General features: G+C 39.0%; 1 protein-coding gene across 1 annotated transcript in view; it reads left to right on the top strand.

The window, feature by feature from the left end:
* AHRR (aryl hydrocarbon receptor repressor) overlaps window positions 1-24,488 on the top strand; it is a 150,545-nt gene that overhangs the window by 89,251 nt on the left and 36,806 nt on the right. The window contains exon 4 of the mRNA XM_048839433.2: window positions 7,501-7,598. Within this exon, the coding sequence (XP_048695390.2) occupies window positions 7,501-7,598 (98 nt within the window). The remainder of the gene's footprint in view (window positions 1-7,500; window positions 7,599-24,488) is intronic.

Genomic DNA, 24,488 nt, shown 5'->3' with positions numbered 1-24,488 from the left:
TGTCTGAGAATGGATTTTGTCGGTGATTTCTTTCCTGAAACAGTCATGCCAACTGTGAGCTGTGGCATTTCAGAATGAAAAGATGCTGTTCTGATTGTTCAGTAGTTTAATAATTCTTCTTCATGTTGTACGTAACTTGATTTTTAATGTACAGTCTGTAGAGTCTAGTCCTTAGTGTTAACATTAGCTCCACATCAATAGTGAGAGGAATAGTCCCATTAGATTCATGGCTATTGCTCAGTTTAAGACAATTTCATGCGCAGAGTTCTTTTTCCATTCAGTAGGGTACACATGACCAGCTATTCTTGGCTCTAAAGAGAAATTAATATGTATAGAAAAGAGACAGTGTTCAAGCGTGCAAAATAATGTATAGTTCAATCAGGCTTGGTATTTTCAGTTTCTTTTTTGATCAATTGAGTTTGAAATGAAGTTACGATCTGCCCAGCGTAAGGGGCAGCACGGCTGTTGCAGCAGTCCAGAAGAGAGATGGTCTCCCCACTACTCTTGGAATGGATTAAACTGGGTCACTACTATAACTTGAGTGGGTGGAGTTAAGGCTGATCCATGAGAGGACTTGGAGGGTTGATTTGGAGAGGGTAATCCCATTGGTCTAAAATCATATTTTAACAAGAGCTCTGAGGTTTATATAAATGCAAATAAAATAGTAACTTACACCAAATATGTGATCTCTGGAGTGAGGGACAAAAGAAAATGATTGATGAGGACAATTTTTAGTAAATTTCTCAAGAATTTGGAATTAAAGATGTCAGAGTGCGTTTCTCCCCTTTAACATGTTCAAGGTCTTCTAGATTTGATTTTTCAAATCAAGAGGTTTAGGTCTATAGATAGGCAATGCTAGTGCAAGAATGAGATACTTTTGTAATATACTCTCTGCCTCTAACTGTACATTTTCTAACTGATTTAGAGCAATTTCATTATTCATATCCCTCCAATCCACTAATTCCCCTGACAGAGGTTGGTAACTTGTGCTTAAAGAGGAGACCATTAAAATGAAACTGTTGCCTCTCATTACATAAAACATTCAGCTAATCCAAAATCATCATCCTCGGTGTTTTTTGTGCATTCATCATCAGTTAGCTACTCCAGCTATCAGTCTTCACTTTGTATTCTTCTTTGATGTCCTCACCTTTTTGCATTTCCAGACCAGGAAATGGTTCTCCATCCTCCTAGCTGAACATGAAATCACACTGGACACTTCTCTGAAAAAGAAGAAAACAACAAGAAATTGTAGTCTGTATAGAAAGGAGCATAAACTCTGCAAGTCAAGTGTAAAAGTATAATCAGGCAAGTCAGAAAAGAAATTGAAAAGCAACTAGTAAAAAACAAAAACTAACAGCAAAATTTTCTTGAAGTACATCAGCAGCAAGAAGCCTACCAAACAATCAGTAGGGCCACTGGACAATTGAGGAACTAAAGGAGCACTCAGGGAAGATAAGGCCATTGCAAAGAAGCTAAATGAATTCTTTGCATCAGTCTTCAATGCAAAGGATGAGCGGGAGATTCCCAAACCTGAGCCATTCTTTTTAGGTGACAGATCTGAGGAACTGGACCAGATTGAGGTGTCCGTAGAGGAGGTTTTGGAACAAATTGATAAATTAAACAGTAATTAGTCACCAGGACCAGATGGTATTCACCCAAGAGTTCTGAAGGAACTCAAATAGGAAATTGTATAACTACTAATGGTGGCATGTCAACTATCATTTAAATGAGCTTCTGTACTAGATGACTGGTTAGCTAATGTGATGCCAATTTTTTTAAAAGGCTCCAGAGGAGATCCTGGCAATTATAGGCTGGTAAACCTAACTTCAGTACTAGCTAAATTGATTGAACCTATAATAAAGAATAAAAAGTTATCAGACACATAGATGAACACAATTTGTTGGGGAAGAGTCAAGGCGGCTTATGTAAAGGGAAATCATGCCTCACCAATCTATGAGAATTCTTTGAAAGGGTCAACAAGCATGTGGACAAAGGGGATCCAGTGGACTCAGTGTATTTGGATTTTTAGAAAGTCTTTGACAAGGTCCCTCACCAAAGGCTCTTAAGCAAATAAGCCGTTATGGGATAAGAGGGAAGGTCCTGTCACGGACCAGTAACTGGTTAACAGACAGGAAACAAAGCAGAGGAATTAATGTTCAGTTTTCAAAATGGAGTGAGGTAAATAGCAGTTCCCCCAAGGATCTGTGGGATCTGTACTGGGACAAGTGCTGCTCATCAATGATCTCGAAAAGGGGTAAACAGTGAGATAGTAAAATTTTCAGATGATAAAAATTACTCAAGATAAGTCTAAAGCAGACTGCGAAGAGTTACAAAGGGATCTCACAAAACTGGGAGACTGGGCAACAAAATGGCAGATTAAATTCAATGTTGATAAATGCAAAGTAATTCACATTGGAAAACATAATCCCAACCATACATGTAAAATGATGAGGTCTAAATTAGCTGTTACAACTCAAGAAAGAGATCTTGGAGTCATTGTGAATAGTTCTCTGAAAACATCGACTCAATGTGCAGCAGGAGTCTAAAAAGGTAACAGAATGTTAGGAACCATTACGAAAGGGATAGATAATAAGACAGAAAATATCATAATGTCACTATATAAATCCACGATGAACCCACACCTTGAATAGTATGTGCAGTTCTGGCCACGCCATCTCAAAAAAGATATATTAGAATTGGAAAAAGTGCAGAGGAGGGCAACCAAAATGATTAGGGGTATGGAACAGACTCCATTTGAGGAGAGAGTAAAAAGTCTGGAACTTTTCAGCTTGGAAAAGAGATGACTAAGGTGGGATATGATAGAGGTCTATAAAATCATGAATGGTGTGGAGAAAGTGAAAGTGTTATTTACCCCCTTCACGTAACATAAGAACCAGGGGTCACCCAATGAAATTAATAGGCTGCAGTTTTAAAGCAAACATAACAAAGTACTTCTTCATACAATGTACAGTCAACCTGTGGAACTCATTGCCAGGGGATGTTGTGAAGGCCCAAGCTCTAACTGGGTTCAGAAAAGAACTAGATATGTTCATGGAGGATAGGTCCATCAATGGCTATTAGTCAAGATGATTAGGGATCCAACCACATGCTCTGGGTGTCCTCAGCCTCTAACTGTCAGAAGCTGGGAATGGACAACAGGGGATGGATCACTTGATAACTGCCCTGTTCTGTTCATTCCCTCTGAAGCATTTGGCATTGGCCACTGTCAGAGACATGAGACTAAGCTAGATGGACCATTGGTCCGACCCAGTATGGCCATTCTTATGTTCTTCAATTATAGTGTCTTTTAGTAGTTTCCAGCCTTTCCAGAGTTGTGGATTTTGATACTTCCTCTGATTTCACCAGGCTTGCTAGAATTTGTGATCCTCTCACATTTGTTGCCTATGCTTCATGTGTTTGTCACTCTTGTATATCAACATAGCTTTTATTTTTCATCTTCTTTTGCAGAACAGCTCCATCTTCTGTTTTATTTTGTATGTTGGAAATACGTAACAGATAATTTGTGTTAAGCAAAAGCTCCCCCCTCTGTCCACTTCCTACCTAACCAGCTTTGCTAATTTTGAACCTGGCAGGTTAGTCCCCTGCCCTTAATTGGAGACAGTATAATCCAAACAGTTGTGTCTCTTCATGGAAGGCTTTTCCAGGCTCCATAAATTCAATCCCAACTCTTGACACAGCTTATACCTCCATCCGTTTGCCTCCAATATCAATTTCTTTCCTTCTATTGTTCTTGGTACTAAATGAAATTCCAACAAGGTTTCAGCTCTCCTGGATTCCTGCATCATCCTTGAGTTTATTAAATCTCCCCTAATCTTTTCCCACATGCATGACATCTAGAGGATTTTTCCCTGGCATTCTTCAAGCTCTCTTTTATCCTTTTTGTTATATCATTTGTCCTGTACCCATAGAGGTGGCATTCTATTTAATTTTCAAATTTGGCCACATGTGTCTCAGAACAAGATTTCTCACTATCATATCACCAGTTAGGATCACTTGCTGCTTTCTTTCTAGTGACTCCTGTTCAATTCTTACTACTCAGTCACTGGTAGAGCTGAGTTAATAATGGGTTTTTTAGTTCAGAGGCATAACTGAAAAATCTGGAAAAAAAATACCCTCTGGTTTGGGATGAACAGAAACAATTTTTTTGAAAAATGTTCATCAAACTGAAAAATCTCAACTGAATCCACCCAAACATTTCAAGTTGACCTGAAACAAAATTATTTTTGTTTTACGATCAGTTTCAAGTCAATAAAACCAATTTTTTCATTTTGATTTGCCTGTTTCAGGTGTTTTCACCCTTCTTTGTTGTGGCTTTTTAAAAAAAATCTGGGGCCAAATTTGAAACCGAATTACTGTTTTGAATGAAAGTCAAAACAAAATGTTTAAAAAAGGTCAAGACAAAATATTTTGACTCTTTTTTGACAAAATGTTCTCAATTGAAACTATTAATCAAATTGACCCAATTTGGGTAAATACTTTCAGACCCCCCAAAATGCATTTTTCGATGAAAAATTTGTCCAGAAAAATTGCCTGTCTCTAGTCACTGATAAGGCATCAGCAGGGCTCTAAAACAGAGGTTAATTGTTGCTTGTGTTTACCTGTTACTCCCAATGGGGTAATATTTTTCAGTTTCTCCTCTACACTCTGTAATATGTCCTGTTCTTCCTCACTGAGATACCATGTTTGCTGCCTTCATCAATGACACACTCTCATCAACATCAGCCTCTCTTCTGAGCTCTTTGTGCATTAGTGACTGATCCCTGCTTCCCTGATGGGTTGATTCCACTTAAGGATTTTATATTCATATTTCATTTTAATGCAGTGTCTTCAACCCTGAGGGGGAGTATATAGTGATGAGGAAGCTATGCTGATCCAGGCGCAGGGAACAATTTTTCTGCTTCTGAGGAATGCATTCTGCTTCTTGGCACAAGGAGGGCTGCCTTGCCTGCTGCTATGGGTCTGTTCACATTTTGGGGCAATGTGTACAACGTATTATGAAACAGATGGGTGTGGCCAAACATACAGGAACTTCTAGCAGGTGATATGACAGTACAATATAATACTTTATATTTGGAAATGGAATTAGTACTAGATGGACTGTGGAACAAACATCTCTTGTGCCTCTGCTGCTGTGTTTGTGTGAGCCTGAAGGCTAACAAACAGGCAGGGAACCCTAGCCTGCTCGATGAAATGAAATGAAATAAAATAATGCTTTCCTCTTAAAGATGGAGTTAGCCCCACTGGAATGTTTGACAAAGCCAAAAGAACTCATAAAAATAAATCTTCATTTCCTCTTGCCACTCCCTGTCTGTCTTTTAACCTACACAAAGATAAAGAGCCTCTGTGTAGAGAATTATGAAAATATACTTTTGGGGTCTAGGGGAGCAATGGGATGGGGGCTCTGCTTTCAGAAATTGTAGTTACACCCTCTTTGTAATACCCAGCTGCAAATGGCATTATGACTGACCTTACTAATCCTAGGAGCAAGCTCAGCTGAGCAGGGACATGGAAAAGATACATCATGTGACCTTTCCCAATAAACCTGACATTTAAACCAAGACCAACTACAAAACCCATCCCCTAAAAATGTGCACCTTTCCACAGAAGTTTCATATCCATTTTGCAGAATGGCTTGCAGGGTTGAAAACATGAAATCATAGTAGCTTGAAAAATTTGCACGGAAACCCACCCTTAGTCCTGTTTCATATAGTTTTGGGATATCCTAGTGTGTTTTCCACAACTCAGGTGCGGAATTTATTATCTATGCTTGAGATTACAATTTAGGAAATATGAGTCCATAGTATCACTAGCAGTAAATGTTCACTATCTGAACTAAAAACCAATTCAAATTTCTTACGTAACTTCCAGAACTGTGGTATCTGTGTTGCCATCATATGATATGAAAAGATACCGTGTCTCTTGACTCTTTGTAGAGCCTCAGGTTAACAAGCACCTGATCCAAAACCTATGAAATAAGGAGAAATCACTCCAATAGGCTTTGGACCACGCCCTTTGTCATTTTCAGCTAATACTGTTAAATCCATGAACATTTTTATTCAGTTTTTACTCTGGGCTCTTATTCAAAAATTGCATCCAGTTGTCATCACTACATTTAGCAAAGAGCCAAGTAACATTCCAGACTTTTTTTTTAATATTCCTATGTGGAATGAATTATTTCAGATTGTTTCATCTTTATTTTGGGGTTATTAACCTGTGGCTGTTACTCCAGGCTGATGCAGGGGTTGTTGGAACAATTTGTACAGCGGGGTCCTGAGAGCCATTGAACCAAACCGTAAACCCTGTATATAATGGAAACCACTTCAAGTCAGGGGATGCAGCAGCACCCCCAGTACCCTAGTTCCAGCACCTATGGGCTGACATTTGGAGTAGCCTATATGTACCAACTGCCCTGGGTCCACTTAGTGGCAGACCCTTCTCACTGTCCCTTCACATCAACAGAGCAAAACCAAGTAAGAACTGTATTTTTGTAGATTGAATGTGTTAGATTGGTACGTTTGAACAGTGGTGAATGTCTCATCTCAGTTAGCCATCATAGCTTTTTCAAGATGATCCAGGTCAAATAACTAAAAACCCTGCAATAATAATGAAGCTGAATCTTTAACTCATTATTTATTGACAGAATCACAAGATTTGCTTCACACTCCATACTTCCCCAATGATCCAGATACTCACCTAGCAGATGATGTATATAATCAACTCTGTCTTCTGGGTGATTCTTTCATTATCCTCAAAATTGAGAGTGGATCTGAAATCATCACTCTTTCAGGGATTCAACTTCATATTTATTCCGACAGAGACTTAAATCTGATTATCTAAAGATATTTCAGAACGAATATTTACAGCCTATACAGGGGAAAAGCAGTCAGCCAAAGTAATCTGCGTTTGTTTCCATCAGGCCTCTTGGTATTACCAGAGAAAATTTTGCAATTTTAATCCAAAGTTTTCATGCTTTCCATGCTAAAAAACAAACTTTGACTTCACATGTGAAAAAAAGGCATTTCAAGAATATACACTAGAGTCTTAGAACTAATCTCAAATTCATAGAAGTGACAGGCCAAGATCATTTCATGCCAAACAAGAGGACAAAACAGAAAATAAGAAAACTCATCCATATCCTGTATCCCCTCTGACAATCTTCTGAACAGTGTTGCTATTAGTTAGAATTTTCATAACGTATTCTTTTGTAAACAAAAGCAGTGTGGCAATATGTCAATTGTCTTCTCTGCTGCTTTCCTATGATTTTGTTGTTGTTTTTTATATGTCGAGTATAATAATGGAAAAAAACATCATCAGTAAAAATAATGTGATAGGTATAATGACAAGCAAGGAAAAAACTTTATATAAAAACATCTGAGCTGTGAAATGTATTTTTCTCTCCCTAGAACCAACAATAAGTTTTCAGTAACTAAAAGCCCTCATCGGTATTATTTATATATTATTAATTGCTTTTTTCAACAGCCATTCAAGAAAAACACTTTAGAAAGCAAGCTGGTCACACAATAAAAGACTACGTATCCAGTGAGACTGCCATACCAGAAGGTGGACTTCTACTAGAAGTGAGTGATAAATGCTATCATTTCTGGTTCTAAGATTATGCATGCAACTTAGTTATATTGGTGATTTATTAAACGTTATTTAGCCTGAGCCAGTATTGAGCAAATGGCCCTGCATTGTGTTAGACTTTGCATTACTTGAAGTGTCTGCTGTTGAATGGGATGCAAAATCAAGGTCCAGAACTCTTGTGGACATGAAAGATCCAGTTGCAGTTTTTGCAAGGATAAAAGTATCAGTTACGGAGTCTTAGTCAAATTCCAACTTGGGTGATTGCATTCTGCATCCCTAAATTTCCCAGTAGTTTCAATTAAATACAAGGACCTGATTCTCACTTACAGCAGGCATGTGACGGTGGCGGAGATTGATTTTAGCTGCCTGTGTGCACACCTGTGGGACTATGCAGGGACTTGCTTGATCTCTGGTGTGAGTTAGAGCAGCCTAAGAGCTACTATAATTTAAACAGCTTTCCATGGCTTCCCACGTGTCAGGAGTCAGGGCCTGCAGCAGCGTACTCTGGGAGCAAGCCCTGTAGAGCCAAGCTTCAGGCAACCTAAAAAGTGCATCTGGCCCGTTGTAGGCTGCCTGACTGGCTACAACACCTGATTGGTTGGAAGAGACAGCAGGCTGGCTGCTCAAAGCATGTGCCTGTGGCTGTGATAGCTCCTGCCTTGTTCCCAGCCCTGCCCCTGCATTTCCTCACTCCAAGTAACCCAGCTCTGACCCTGGGCTCCAATTCCTGACCTCTGACCCTGGGCTCCAATTCCTGACCTCTGACTCCAGCTCTGACCCTGGGCTCCAATTTCTGGCTACCAACTCCTGTTCTAGCCACTAGGCCTGATGCTTATTAGGACCATTAGGCCTGACTCCTGCTACAACCACTAGAGACAACTGCCCATGTTCTGGTCATGTGACACGGTATGCACTAGAAAGCAGAAAATAGCCACAGTACACGCTGGATAGACCTCTACTCTGCCTCTGACAAGGGCTAGGTGGAGGGCTAGTGCAGCACTCTTACACCAGCTCTGCTTTATCGGGGAAGAGCTCTGAACATTTTATTCTTGCAGAACTATTTCCATCTGCTTAAAGATTCTCTCTTGCCATAGTGGCATAAAGGGGCCTTAGTGTAACTGAGAATCAAGCCCACTAATCTTATTTAAAAGTAGCGCTGCTATGCATTGATAAATAGCCTCTGAGGTCCACCTCAGAGATGGCTACATTTCACAGATAGGTGAAGCAATGCCTGTATACACACGGTGCCCTTAATAAAACTGCCATTTGATTATAAGTAAATGTTATTTGCAATAGTTCCCCATTCTAAATGTATAAGGAATACAGTCCATATAAATAATAGCAAAAGCAGTAAGTGTCTAACTCTTAAGGGTTCCCACTGTATTTAATTTGTGTTTGGGATCTTTTAAGGTGATAAGTGCCATATACATGTAAGATATAATTGTTACAGGTCTTGAATGGCAGCCATATGGCTACAGGAATACTTAGATAGATCTTTTGCCCCCACTGCTTCCCTTGAAAGGCTATTTCAAAACTTCACTCCTCTGATGGTTAGAAACCTTCGTCTAATTTCAAGTCTAAACTTCCCGGTGGCCAGTTTATATCCATTTGTTCTTGTGTCCACATTGGTACTGAGTTTAAATAATTCCTCTCCCTCTCTGGTATTTATCCCTCTGATATATTTATAGAGAGCAATCATATCTCCCCTCAACCTTCTTTTAGTTAGGCTAAACAAGCCAAGCTCCTTGAGTCTCCTTTCATAAGACAAGTTTTCCATTCTGCAGATCATCCTAGTAGCCCTTCTCTGTACCTGTTCCAATTTGAATTCATCCTTCTTAAACATGGGAGACCAGAACTGCACACAGTATTCCAGATGAGGCCTCACCAGTGCCTTGTATAACGGTACTAAAACCTTCTTATCCCTACTGGAAATACCTCTCCTGATGCATCCCAAGACCGCATTAGCTTTTTTCACAGCCATATCACATTGGCGGCTCATAGTCATCCTATGATCAACCAATACTCCAAGGTCCTTCTCCTCCTCCGGTACTTCTAATTGATGCGTCCCCAGCTTATAACTAAAATTCTTGTTGTTAATCCCTAAATGCATGACCTTACACTTCTCACTGTTACATTTCATCCTATTACTATTACTCCATTTACAAGGTCATCTAGATCCTCCTGTATGATATCCCGGTCCTTCTCTAAATTGGCAATACCTCCCAGCTTTGTATCATCCGCAAACTTTATTAGCACACTCCCACTTTTTATGCCAAGGTCAGTAATAAAAAGATTAAATAAGATTGGTCCCAAAACTGATCCTTGAGGAACTCCACTGGTAACCTCCCTCCAGCCTGACAGTTCACCTTTCAGTAGGACCCGTTGTAGTCTCCCCTTTAACCAATTCCTTATCCACCTTTCAATTTTCTTATTGATCCCCATCTTGTCCAATTTAGCTAAAAATTCCCCATGTGGCACCGTATCAAACACCTTACTGAAATCTAGGTAAATTAGATCCACTGCGTTTCCTTTGTCTAAAAAATCTGTTACTTTCTCAAAGAAGGACATCAGGTTGGTTTGATCTACCTTTTATAAAACCATGTTGTATTTTGTCCCATTTACCATTGACTTCAATGTCCTTAACTACTTTCTCCTTCAAAATTTTTTCCAAGACCTTGCATGCTACAGATGTCAAACTAACAGGCCTATAGTTACTCGGATCGCTTTTTTTCCCTTTCTTAAAAATCGGAACTATGTTAGCAATTCTCCAATCATACGGTACAACTCCTGAGTTTACAGATTCATTAAAAATTCTTGCTAATGGGCTTGCAATTTCGGGTGCCGATTCCTTTAATATTCTTGGATGAACATTATCTGGACCCCCCGATTTAGTCCTATTAAGCTGTTTGAGTTTCACTTCTATTGTTGGGATGCAATGAATTGTGGGTTTTGTTGTTGACCCAAATTCATCTTATTAGCTGTAGTGGACAAAGGAGTTTTAACTAAGTAGTTGCCTTCATTGCTGCTCTGCGGGAAAAGCTACTGTGTATTATGGACAGTCACGTGAATAAGGCCATTTTATCTGCTGTTGTAAGATCCTCTCGGTGTGTCAAGAAATCCTTACATTTTCCTTGTCATGCAAACACCTTTCACTGTACAAACTCTCATGGTTGGTTCCTGGATTCATATAAGCCTGATTATTTTATTTTGAGGACCAGTTGTGTACTTGGTGCCGTACAAACATAAAAAGGTATGGTCCTTATCTTGAGATGCTTCCAAGCTAACTCAAATATCTTTCTAAAGTACTACTTGAAATGTAGACCTTCAGCATATAATATATGTACTGTGTATGTTTATCACACTTTCTAAATAGACTATTCTGTTAAGTAATAGATCAATGATGGAAAGACTAGCAGAAGTGTATTTTAAAGAAGAAGGTCACCTTGCCCAGAAGGTCTAATGGGCTTTTAATTTTCTTGTTAGACAATGTGGGGAAGGTTCCTGACATGGCCAAAGCTCTACAAATTACTGTTTGAGGTTCTTCCGCTTTCTTCTTAAATATACAAACTGTGAGCCTGATCCTTAGAGGTGCTGAGAGGCTACAATTCCCTTTAAATTCAAAAGGGAGTTGTAGGTGCTCAGCATCTCTCAGGATCAAGCCTTGTATAGTATTTCAGTGTAAATTTATAGTGTGTGGGCACGGGAAAGAGACAGTTACTTACCAGTAATTTTGTTTGTCATAATCTCTTTTTTTCACCCATGCTGCTACTTACCCTCTGCAGTGTATTTGAGTTGTTCACTTCTCCCAATGTTTTTACTCTTATTATCCTGTCTCCCCTTTCTACATTCCCCAGAAGAGAAAACAGACCCCTTCTGACTAAAGTTGAAGTCCATTTTATTAAGAAGGCTCTGGTTTTTTTTCTTGTGTAGCCAACTCTTATGACCTTCTCTATTCTCTTAGCTTTGCGCCCAAGTGGCTTGTATCCTGTAATGAGTTTTAACCTTCAACTTCCAAAAAGTTTTCTAAGTCAGTGCAGTTTAACAGTTTTACCTCCTCGATTTTCATATTGTTGCTCTAAGGCTGCCCGGTCACCACAGAGTCCTGGTATTTATTATTTAATGACATTGTCAATTTGCCCATTGCTGTAACATAGCCCATCCACTGTATCCCTTCTGTCTCAGAAGGTGGAAGCTGGTCGTTTCCAGGCCAGTGTTATAGTTTCCTTCCTTATTACATTGGGCCCAATAATAAGACATCACTGGCAGATTTGGTTACTGTTCCCACTAAAAAAGCCCATACGATTTAGAGGGAGCAGAAAGGCAGTGATCTTCCAGGTGTAGTTTGGAATCATACTCCAGAATGCTGAATATGTGGGCTCAACTGATTAAAACAGAATCCCTTGGCTTGTTTTTTCCCTGAATATTTTAGTGATCCAGGATCTCTTTAAAAAATATCTGACATTCCAATGATTCCAATACCCTTTGGGTTAGAACGTTTGCAAACATCGGTTCTGTAACTCACTCCATTCTGTTGGAGCATGTGGGGGATAACCCTGCCCACACCACGGGGTGTTCTATAGACATTTATTCTACCACCCGAAGAGAGCAGCCCAGGAGGCATTTGCTTTTAGTACACATGGCTAATGGTAGACTTCAGAGTGAGGCAATCTCATACTGCTTGATGCTTTGGAACTTGTTAGTGTGTCTCAGTGAGCCTTAAATTGTTTGTTTTGTGATATACAGTTGAACCTCCGTAATTTGCACGAATGATGGAGAGACCCATTATGAATGATTGAATTTTGCATATTAGATAGAAAGGAGTCGATTCTGCCACTTTCATTCATATTGATAGTACCATATTCCACCTTTATTTGTTTAGATTTATAAAACAAAATTAGCATCTATCAGTGTCTAGGCACCTTTAGCAATTATTTAAAAATCACAAATAACCATAGATGTCAATAACTATGCAGCCTGTGACAATAACATACCCCTTCTTCAACATTATGTCTTAAGCAACAGACCGCTCCCGCAAAGTCCTGAAGGTCAACAAATAAAGGTTATTTCAGACCAAAGAGGGGTACAGGTGGCACTCCTACCATTACCTTCAACTGATGTAAATAAGCCTAGTCTCACTTCAGTCCTTAATCTTATTTATATATAGTTATTTAGGGCTAGATTTTCAAACTGAGCCTCCATGTTTTGTAGCTTATTTTACTCCAGCATTTAATTGCATTGGCGGGGTACAAATGCTGCCAGTTTCAGATCTGAGAAGGTGATTTGTGGGGCCCTTTGGGTTGTTTGATATTTAACTATTACAGCATTTGTGCCTGTAGGTCATTGTCAGTGCAAAAATATTGGCACAATTTAAGTATAGGCACCAAAATAGACCTGAAAAATTGAGGCCCTGTTTGAAAAATTAGACCCTTAATCTGTTTTTTAACTCTAAATCACAGTATGAGACACAACTGTGGATAACTACTTTGGACCTGATCCAACTCCCACTGAAGTCAATGAGTCTTTCCATCAACTTGAATGGAAGTTGAATCAGGCCTTTTGGACGCAGTCCTGAAATCCTTAGTCGATACTCTGACTGAAGTCAGGGGGCCTTTTGGCAGAGTAAAGACTCCAAGATTTGGTTCCTGGCACATGAAATTTATTATTAGAGGCATTATTGCATTACTTGAAAAATAACTGTGAATAATAGGATTTCTGCAATCTATTTTGAAGCAAGATGAATAAATATGTGCTACAGTACAAGGAGATATTTCCAGGTGGTGTCTACTAATACAATCTGAATCAGAACTTAAATTAACATATGTTCAAATTTCATTCCAAGATGAATTGGGAAATGATATAGTAGAAAACATCCCATTGGTGCTGTTCTGCACTTTGTATAAGGAAATAACACAGGAAAACTTTTTCCTACTCAGTTTCCTGTAATTTTTTTTAAAAGTGTTAGTGTAATTCCATTTCCTTCTTTCAAACTTTGTGTAATCAGTACTTAATAAACTCTGATCTTGAAAAAAGTAGCTTAGTTTGAACTTCAGTCTGAGTGCAAGAAATTTGTTTTCCTGTTTTTTATTTAAACACAAACTTAAAATAAAAGAAGAATTAGGGGTCAAACACAAATGGAGGATTATTAGGTTAGGATTGTGATGGGGAAAGGGGTTTGGAACATCAGAAATCACTTAAGAGTTTGATGGAACCGTCATGGATAAGTTTACCATCTGTTGTGATCACGAATCACTTTTCAACTCCAACCAATGTTGACATCTGACAATTCAGTCTTAGGAGAGCATACTCTCACTAGAATAAATCCTGTACTAAGTTCACTACTTCACCTTTGTATTATATTGTTTTCAAATGTGGTGTGGTGATCAGAACATTTTCAAAAATAGTGTATTTGTATAAAGTTTTCATACACTATGTTTGTGGTTTTTTAACTTAATGCCACTTTTAAAAATTCTCCCAGTATTAATTCTTTTGTCTTCAGTTGCCTTTGATTGTGAATGATACACTTCCTCCACAGACGACCTAATCTGATCTGACTTCAGTCATATGGGATGATTTATGGAGAATATAGCTATAAAGGACACCTATAGATTGGGGTCAGGAGAGACTCACTATCTTCTGTTGCACACATACATTTACTTTCTGCATCTGTTCAGCACTGCTTGTCATTTCCAATTCGTAGCAGGCAGAATACAAGAGATCTTTTCAGTGTTTCTCCTCCCTTCTGTTGTTGTTGTAAGTAGGAATTTATTAAGAATATGTCTGTCTTTAAAAGGACACAGTCCACTGGAAATCTAGTAAATTTAAAAATTAAAAATATATACAGTAATGTGAATGTATTGAGTCTCTACCAGAAGTTGGCAGAAAACTGTTTTCCCATTCTAGGAATAATTTTGAAAAATTTTCGTGTTCCATACCAGGATGAAAATTCAAAATCTCAAAAAACTTCATGAACTGACAATCTAAAAAAAATTCAGTTTGGGTAAATCAAAATGTTTCATTCCAATTTTAACCTTTTCAAATTAATTTTTTATACCTCATGTCAAATTCTAAATGAAAAAATCATTTCAAACTGAAAAAACAGAACTTTTCTTATTGAAAATGTAGAAAAGAGACATTTTGACAATTTTGAAACTTTTTTCCAACAGTTTTTGAAATGAGAAAACTAATAGAAGTTAACCCTTTCCTGCTTCGGTTTTGACAAATCTGCCTTGTCTGAAGAAAAATGTCTTGTCAAAAAAAATTCCAACCAGCTCTAGTCTCTCCCAAGCCCTCAGTGTTGCACATGGGCTCAGAGTTGGTGTCTTAGTGTCCCTCTTCTTGGAATTTGACTCTATTAGTAATCTCAAAACAATAATACAACAGACGTTAGACTACGTTTTCTCTGGGAATTGGGCTGTCCATAGGACTTCTCTTCAGCACCTCCTTTGTCCTACTTCCCTCTCTGTGGACAGTCACTCCTGTCTCCTTTAAGTCTAGGGTGAAATTAAGAAACTGCACTTGCTGGAATGAGTCAACAAAATTTCTCCAGTATTATGCAGTCACCTTGCCACCTTTTACAACAAGTTTCAAATACTACAGCTGCAAGTTTGTCATTTTCCAACCACATTATCCTATTGTTTTTTAAAATATTTCTCTCCCCTGCTTCTGTGTGATAGCCTCACACAACCAACAGGGGAAAACTAATAAGCTAACTGACTATTAAAAGGGAAATAATTACTTTGGCTAGACAAAAAGCGTTGTCAAATACACATGAGGAAGAAAGAAATAGTAGTTATTTATCTTATTTATGCTTAGCCAGTTGGTGCCCAGCCTGTAGCGGTACATGGGATTCTTCCATCCTAAGTGCAGGACTCTGTCCTTGTCCTTGTTGAACCTCATCAGATTTCTTTTGGCCCAATCCTCCAATTTGTCTAGGTCACTCCAGACCCTATCCCTACCCTCCGGCATATCTACCTCTCCCCCCATCTTAGTGTCATCTGAAAACTTGGTGAGGGTGCAATCCATCCCATCATCTAGATCATTAATGAAGATGTTGAACTTCTGTTTGATTAAACTTGAATAAGATACCTGACTGCTTTGCACTGATAGGAAAACTGGGTGCAAAGCAAGCACAATAGGCATAATAAACTATTCTCTAATAGCCAAGAGAGTGTATTCATTTTTGGGCAGGAGGGCAGATCGGAATGAGAGCTCCTTAAAATGTCTGCCTGCTGCTCCAGTCCCAGAAATTTTGCAAAATTAACCTCATCTTAACTTACACTTTCTGAAATCTTAGGAGCAGAAAATGGAAAGTGTGAGAATTTCTACATTCCGTTCTAATTTCAGTTCTTCAACGAACTCTACAATTTAGAAACTAGTGGAAATGTGTAAACAGGCACCTTACCTAATCTGTTCAACAGACACAGTCCAGAAACTAAGTCTAAACTCACCCTTTCCTCAGGTTTGGCTTTTTTAACTATAAGGTAATGAAAGTCTACTCCAACCTTTTGCTTAAGTGTAACCCTTCTGCCAATCAGCGTTGGCAGCAACAAGGGCCGGCTTCAGTATCTAGGGGTTCCTTTTCAACAATTCAACACAAAACCAGCTTGATTCCCCCATCCAGTGATCTGGGACAATTACACACCACCCTGGCATCTCTAAGAGGCAATACTTCCCTTCTCGCAAGCGCATAGTCTTAGTGTAGCAAAGAAACTTTTAATAAAAGGGGGAGGGAGTAACTCAGCATTAATTTGGGAAAACACCACAAACAGGATTCATAAACATAAACCATGAGCAAAAGATTCATGGTAAATTGGGCAGTGTCCTTTTCCTTCAGGTTCTTAAGTCCAGCAATCAAAAGTTCCTTTAACGTTCCCATCCCTTCTCTGCACCCCACTCACAGTTGCTGTCCTTGGTCAGTGCAAATCCAGAGTTCAGAGGTACATCTGCAGAATTCAGCTCCCACCCTGGGTGGGAGAAGTAAGAAGGCACCTTACTTGCTCCGCTGCCCAGGCATTTGCACACTGGTCCTCTTCGTCAGCCACCCTGCTGGCCATCCTGCCAGCCAATAGGCCAGGATGTCTTCAGGTTCCACCCGTTAACACAGCTCTCAGTGATTTCAGCTGTTAGTGGGGGAGCCTCATTCCTGGTGCACAAGCAGGTCTAACACTTAGACCTAGGTAGTATGTAACAAGATCCTCAATTGAGTCTAAATTAGCTGTTTTTATTACACAGTGGAGAGAAAAAGGTCAAATGGTGTCTAAGACCCTTAAGCAGGACCCACACCACTGGGCACAAATACCTATCTCACCCTCTCTCAAATCACTGGGCTTTGGAACCCACATCCCTCTGCCTAGTGAGTGCCATTTAGTTGAGGGTGAGTCCCTCAATCAGGGTATGCCAAGTACAGTTCTGCTGCCCTTGATGCATACAACAAGGATACCAATGCTTTATCACTCCTGCCCCAATAATAAGGAGACTGGGGATCCAACACCATCCAAAAGTGATCATTTGGGCAAACATCCCATCATGCTGAGCAACTAGGCAGGGTGGGTGTGCCCATGCAAATGAGATTAGCTCCTGAAATCCTTTTCCACAGCTCATCACTAGCTGTCAGGGGAGAGCTCAATCCAGACACTACTTACATAAGCTTTACAGCAGTAGTAGCAGCTGCTCTTTGGACTATTCAACCCACATCCTCTTCCATACAAGTCACCTCCTCTACCTTATATCTAGATGGACTAATGAGCCACCTGCCTTCCTGAGTCTGCACAACCCACTCTGCTTTTTCCCAGCAGAATCAACAGCTGCCAGCAAGGTGGGGTGTTTTATAAACTCTGCTTTCAGTCTACAAATTCTCTTCTAGAATATTAAGACAGTCCCCACACTCTTGCTTTTCTCAAACTCCATGACACCAGAAATTGTCCAAAAAAAGTGTTTGATGCTTTAGTACATACAGTTGAATGTATGTTATTAAGCAGAACATGGAGTATGTTGGTTTCTTTAAAAAACCCTTTCAGAATTACAGGAGTAATACACATTGATAATTACACTAGTTGAAAAAAAGCTAAAGCAGAGAAATTGCTACCAGAAATTAAAACAGGTAGGGAAACTGCAATTCCAGAAGTGCTATAGAACAGTGGTTTTCAACCTTTTTTTCATTTGCGGACCCCTAAAAAATTTCAAATGGAGGTGTGGACCCCTTTGGAAATCTTAGACATAGTGTGTGGACCCCCGAAGTCTGCAGACTACAGATTGAAAACCACTGCTATAGAATATAGGCTATCACCAGTATCTAGTTTGAGATTCTGTTTCTAACAGAACAATATGTCTCTCATTTACAATAGCTATCACTGTGCAGAAACTGAGGGAAGCTGATTATGGATAAAACATTATGACAGTTCCTACTTTTCAGTATTTTATTCACCTACATGTTAGAAACACTGCTGAATATTCCAGAGAACTCCTGCTTGTGCATGCCTTAATTTTCTACACATCAGAAAAATGTTACGTGAGACTTTTTTCAGATTTGAATTATTTTTGTGGATGAGGATGGGTATCCTCTTTAGCCTGGGTTTGTTATTGCCAATTTAGAGTAATGAGCAATCAGTGCATTATGCTGTGAGTTCTCAAGTAGAACTACTCAGGGTTGCATTTTTTATATTGAACAAATAATTGAGAAGAAAGTTGAAACACTGAGACTAGCTACAGAACAACTAAAGGATAAAATTAAAACATATTATTACCGTAATTTTTCTTCTACCTGCAAATATAACACCTGCTTCTGAGGAACTCAAAACAGAAATTACACAAATTATTACAGATTGTTTCTTTGTTTCAGAAATTATAGTTTTAGTATAGGCATAGTATTTGTGCAAGAGCAAGTACTGTGAGAATTGAACCTTTCTTTACCAGTAAAAATAATAAGAGATGATAATGAGGAATAACACCGATTAGGGGGTTCCATTCTTGGAAGAGCCCATATTAATTTGTATACCATCATATTGATTATAAAGGAGTAGCAAGAAGAGTACATGCAAAACTATGTCAAATTTTAATGTGCATTGGTGATAATTGCATGGGTAAATGACTTGTTACATATATATAGTCATTTGCACATCCAGTTACCATGATTATGCATGCTGTTATGATAAGCTTTATGCTTTTCAAATGCCTCAGCACAGTATTATAAAGATATAACCATGAACTATAATATCAAGCCTAACTCTCTAAGTGTGATGTTTTGGGGATCACCCAGCCCAGTAAGGAGTTCTGTCACAGCCTGCTCTGTAATGTTGGGTGCCTTAATTTGATTCAGAGCCATGACATCAGTAGCCTGCCCACAAGCACAAGGTCTCAACCTAGCTTCCACCAGCCGAGGTACTTCTTGTAGGGTGACACCAACAGCCTTCCAGTCCCAAGTCTCCCCAGTTCCACCCTTCCTGCGTTCTTAAGTACCAGACACTCAAACCATTGCCCTCTGGTTCATCACCCCTGAAGGCATGAAACAGCCCCCCAGACACTAGCTTACTTTGGGATTCATACTTCACACAGTTTGCACACCAGAGACCTGCTTGAGATAAAAATAAATGAAAAATGTATTTAATAGAAAAATCACAGATGCAAAGATAAAATAGTAAGGAATAGCAAACATATACAAGTTACACAGAAAATAAACATAAAGATGCAAACTCAGGCTTTACACTTTCAGATGTTATAGAGTCCCTTTCCTAATGCAAGTTACATATTGCCTCTGAACGGTTTCCCAGTATATCCCTAGCCAGAGAGGGGAGCCAGTGTTCATGGACAGCACCTGCCAAGTGACTGTCCATCAACTTGTGGATGCTCTGCAGTTCAAACTACTTCCATTTTTAAGGGTTTTCAGGGTTTTTTTCTTCAGTCACTCTAAATATGCAAAGTGAGGAAAACTCATGCCTTTCTTATTTTTCCAAGACAGGGGGTTTCTTTTCAGTTTCAAGCTGTGTCACTGTCTTTCCATTAATTCTAATGGTCTACCATTGTCTTGAAGCTGGTTTTGTACAAACTGTTTGAGACGTGCCCCTTCCTGTCTTATTGATTCTCCTCCCTGTTGCACCACACTTACAATTTAAAAAGGTCTTAATATACATTTATAATCTGTATACATATCTCAAAATGCCTGTTCAGTTCAATGCATTACAAGCTTTCATAAGAGACCTGACTTGATATATTTTATAGTACAATAACATTGTATACAATCAGTTGATTTAACTGCTTACACTTGCGGTTTAAACCTTCTGTTGTCCCCTTGGCATGTCTGGACCTGGATTGTCACAGTAATGTTAACTGTTGTCCAGTGGAGCTCCCACATTCACTTCCGATAGTAAATCATGAGTAATTCTTGACACAAAGAGAAGAATCACGTTCTCACTGTTAAACAACAAAACAAGCTGGTCTACAAAGCAAAAATGTATGGTAACAATGAATCACACCTAGCAAAATGTACCATTTAACCAGTTCATATTGGAGTATTTAAAGTTACCCATTAATAATTTTTGTATCAACAGATTTAGCAATTTCCTTAATCTTTCATTAACCTACTGAAATCTTTACTCTTGCTCTGTGTTGGGGGCCTGAAGCATAATCTACATTCCAATTTCCAGTACCTGGTATTTGTAACCCAATACTGTATATTTCATCCCTTGGCCATCCACACAATGGATTTTATCGGTTTCTAGAGTGCACCATAGTGTCACACAGCTAAGTACAGGGTTATAAGATGTTTCAAATCAGTCTGAGTATAGACCATGTTCTCAATTCCATCTTGGGTAAAGGGGTTTATTTGTACTGTGGTAGTCCCACTGTGCCAGGCAATGTACAAACATAGTAAAAAAATAGCCCCTTCCCCAAACAGTTGACAGGTATTAAGTGAGCTCAGGTTATTTCAGAAGATCACGCTGAATGGGGATATGTAAGGAGAGGAAGGGCAATGGTTGGGATCTATGGTTTGTACCCCATGCCATCAGTAGCATTTTCCCTCACGCCCCGCTCTCTCTGTGATCTAATGTGTTTGTGTGCAAGTTTGTAACTACGAATCACCATAGCTCATTGATTTATACTTTCCCACCACATTTCCAAGATGCTGATTACACCTACTCCCTCTTGACAAGCTGTCACATTTCAGCTCGCTCACTGAATTCCGACATGTAAAATAACACACTCACAAACAAGTATTTCTGAAGTTGATCCAATTCCCTTGTGATAGTGATGTGATGGCAAAACATGAGATAAATGAAAAAAACTTTGCAAGCTAAATTTTTCCAGGTCCTCCCTCCCTGTCAGATGGCACAGGTCTCCTGTCCAAACGTAAATTTGAGGTCCAGTGTCCAAACTCTTCCCGAGCTGCATTAGCACAAGAGATGTTTGAAAGGTCAGCATTGATTGACCTTGCTCTGGGTAGCACTGAATGGACTTGGTCCGCTAACCTTCTAAGTACCACAACTCTTCTTGTGGATCTGAGAAGTCATACCTGGACTGAGTCAGATAGGAAGGAACATGGACTTGGCTTTTTCTGGGGAAAAGAGAAGGTAGCATTGAGTGATAGAATGAGTGAGAATACATTTTTTTCGGTGCTGAAATCTGACATTTGCGAGAGTAAATTCACCCTAGAAAGTTTTCCCTGCTCAAAGCAGCTGGTATGCAATTTTTAACTTGTTCAAATCCATTGCCATGCAAAGTTTTGCCTATGATAAGAACTCCCATATACAGTATTCCTTTTCCATGGGATTCACCCATAAAGCTTCCCATGTGCAAAGGGCTTACGCATACAAAAACACGATGACAAAAGTATTATCCATCAACACTTCCTATCTCCATTGGCTACAATGATGGAAATGCATGTCTGCTTTTTTTTTAAAAAAATTGCTCTCTTTTTTGTTTCCTAGTACACAAGGCTGTGATAAAAACTGTTTATGAAGGGTACAATTCTGCAATCCCTAATTATGCAGGGCAGTGTTTACTTGCTCAAGTAGACCCTTTGAAGTAACTTTGTTGATACAATACATGTACACAAACCTTTGGAGTGCTATGAATTATTCTACTATTCTGGCAAAGGGTATGCTTTCATGTCACTAAATACATTGGTGTATCTCTTTGAATAGTCTTTTTGAGTTTCAGCTTAATATCAGAGTTCTAAGGACTTGATTTTTTTTAGTTTGTAAAGAGCATCTTAATTAAGGATTATAAAATGATTTTTGTGCAGGGTAATTGCGAATTTTTAAAAACACTAGTGGAATGGAACAGATAGATCCATTATGGTACAAATTAAGAAGGCTGACTGCATCTTCCCAGTAGTATTCTTAAGTAGACATCATTATGGAGAAAGACAGGGATGAGTGTACCACTTACAGAAGCTTATTATTCAGATCATCAAAGAATAACTCCACCCCACATGTGATACAAAGACTATCAACAGACTGCTAAATGAAACAGCTCTAGATACACTGAAAGCCAACTGACACTGGAAATTTAGTACCCGTGTTGCGTGACTTGAAAATCTGTTCTGAGCAAGGCATGGCTCCAGGCCTTGACTGTTGTACTTTAGTAACCATAGCAGTGTGGTCTCTGGAGATCACAATGTTAGTGAATTTTCCTTTATTTCAAAGAAGAGTAATAAGAGAAATGTGGCTTGGAACTGATCTTTTTTTCTTATTTTTACTATGCCATGACCTTGACCAAAATATCTTTGAAGTATTTGCTGGCTGATTCTCTGTTAAGGGACCAGAAAAAACATCAGGATATATAAAGGATCTTGCCAAGATAGGAAGTCCTATCTTTCTCAAAATATTTGTCTTCATTCCCAGGGAGAACTTTTTTATTAATAATGTTTCTAAAACCTCATAATGAAAGAGGATGATAACTTTAATCTCAGAGCTACTGTGGGCACTAAAGTAACTGTGAACTTGCTTTGCACGAACATATTAATTGTTTTTATTTAAGTAGCAGGTGCAGCTTTTCGTGAGTACATAATTGGATGTACTTGTTTTTAAAAAGAACACAGTCCACAGTTTGATGCCAAGCCCTTTTTTCCATTTGGAAAAAAGTGATTTCATTTTTCATGTAGAATGTAAGAAATATGAGTTTCTTAAACAAACAAAACCAAACACAAACAAACAAGTGTTTGCAGTGCATAGTTAAGTCTGTCTCACATGTTTCAAGTTTTAGCTTGGATTAGAAATTCCATCTGCCATTGAATCCATATGGTTTACCAAATGGCATTTTACAATCATTTATTTTTACAGCTTAGATAATAAAGTTGTATTTAGTTGTCACTGCTCAAATTTCTACTATGAAAGCTTTTGAAAAAGTAAATATACTCAATGTTTGAAAATTGTTTTGGCAGGCAATTGAACTATTATTGATAAAACACTATTTATTACTATGTAGTAAGCACAGCTTGGACAAAGAATTGCAGAATGAAGGTCTTTTAATATTTCTCTATTCTCTAAAATCTAAGAACCAGTCTGTAGCCCTTCCTACACTTCCACACACTCCTGCAAGGTGCCCCCTTACTGTCCGATGCCAGCTATCTATACTGTGGGGGGCTGTGCAGTTTCCATAGGGCTGCTATATTCCCTTCCCCACACATGCAGTAGGAGTGGACAAGTTTGGGCAGGGAATGGGCAGATCTCCAACATTCCAGCCTGTGTTGGGGATGCACACACTGAGCCAGATATAGGGCTGGTGCTGAGTATGTCACTGTGACAGGTTTGATCACAGAAATCCCCTTGAGACTGTCACCTGATGTGCTGAGAGTACCTTTGAGCCTGTTTTCTCTGCCAGTTTGGGTCTTTGGAACCCTGCCTTGTTGAGCCAGACACGCCGGTCTGCTCCCATACTGACCCAGGGTCTGAACCACATGCCCCAAAGCTGCAGACTTAACTGAAACAGCTTAAGAAGTGCTCCTGTCTCCAGCACCCAGACACCCAGCTCCCAGTGGGATCCAAACCCCAGATGAATCCGTTTTACTCTGTATAAAGCTTATACAGGGTAAACTCATAAATTGTCCACCCTCTATAACACTGATAGAGAAATATGCACAGCTGTTTGCTCCCTCAGGTATTAATTACTTAATTAATAAGCAAAAGTGATTTTATTAAGTATAAAAAGTAGGATTTAAGTGATTCCAAGTAATAACAGACAGAACAAAGTAAATTACCAAGCAAAATAAAACAAAACACGCAAGTCTAAGCCTAATACATTAAGAAACAGATTACAGATAAAATCTCACCCTCAGAGATGTTCCAATAAGCTTCTTTCACAGACTAGACTCCTTCTTAGTCTGGGCCCAATCCTTTCCCCTGGTACAGTACTTGTTAGCTCCAGCTCAGGTGGTAATTAGGGGATTTCTCATGACTGGAAACTCCTTTGTTCTGTTCCACCCCCTTATATAGTTTTGGCACAAGGCAGGAATCTTTTGTCTCTTTGGGTCCCCACCCCTCCCTCTAAATGGAAAAGCACCAGGTTTAAGATGGATTCCAGTACTAGGTGACATAATCACATATCCTGTGAGACACCAAGCCTTTATTCTTCCTGGCCTGACTCACAGGAAGGCTTGCAGGTAAACAAAGCCATTTACAACCAATTGTCCTAGTAGATGGGAGCCATCACAATTCCAAACCACCATTAATGGCCCACACTTTGCATAATTACAATAGGACTTCAGAGTTATATTTCATATTTCTAGTTTCAGATACAAGAATGATACATTTATACAAATAGGATGACCACACTCAGTAGATTATAAGCTTTGTAATGATACCTTACAAGAGACCTTTTGCATAAAGCATACTCCAGTTACATCGTATTTACACTTATAAACATATTTCCATAAACATATGGCGTGCAAT

Source organism: Caretta caretta, chromosome 2, assembly GCF_965140235.1.
Source record: "Caretta caretta isolate rCarCar2 chromosome 2, rCarCar1.hap1, whole genome shotgun sequence".
NCBI lineage: Eukaryota > Metazoa > Chordata > Testudines > Cheloniidae > Caretta > Caretta caretta.
The sequence above is the reverse complement of the archived record's forward strand: the minus strand, read 5'-3'. Positions and strand labels throughout refer to the sequence as shown.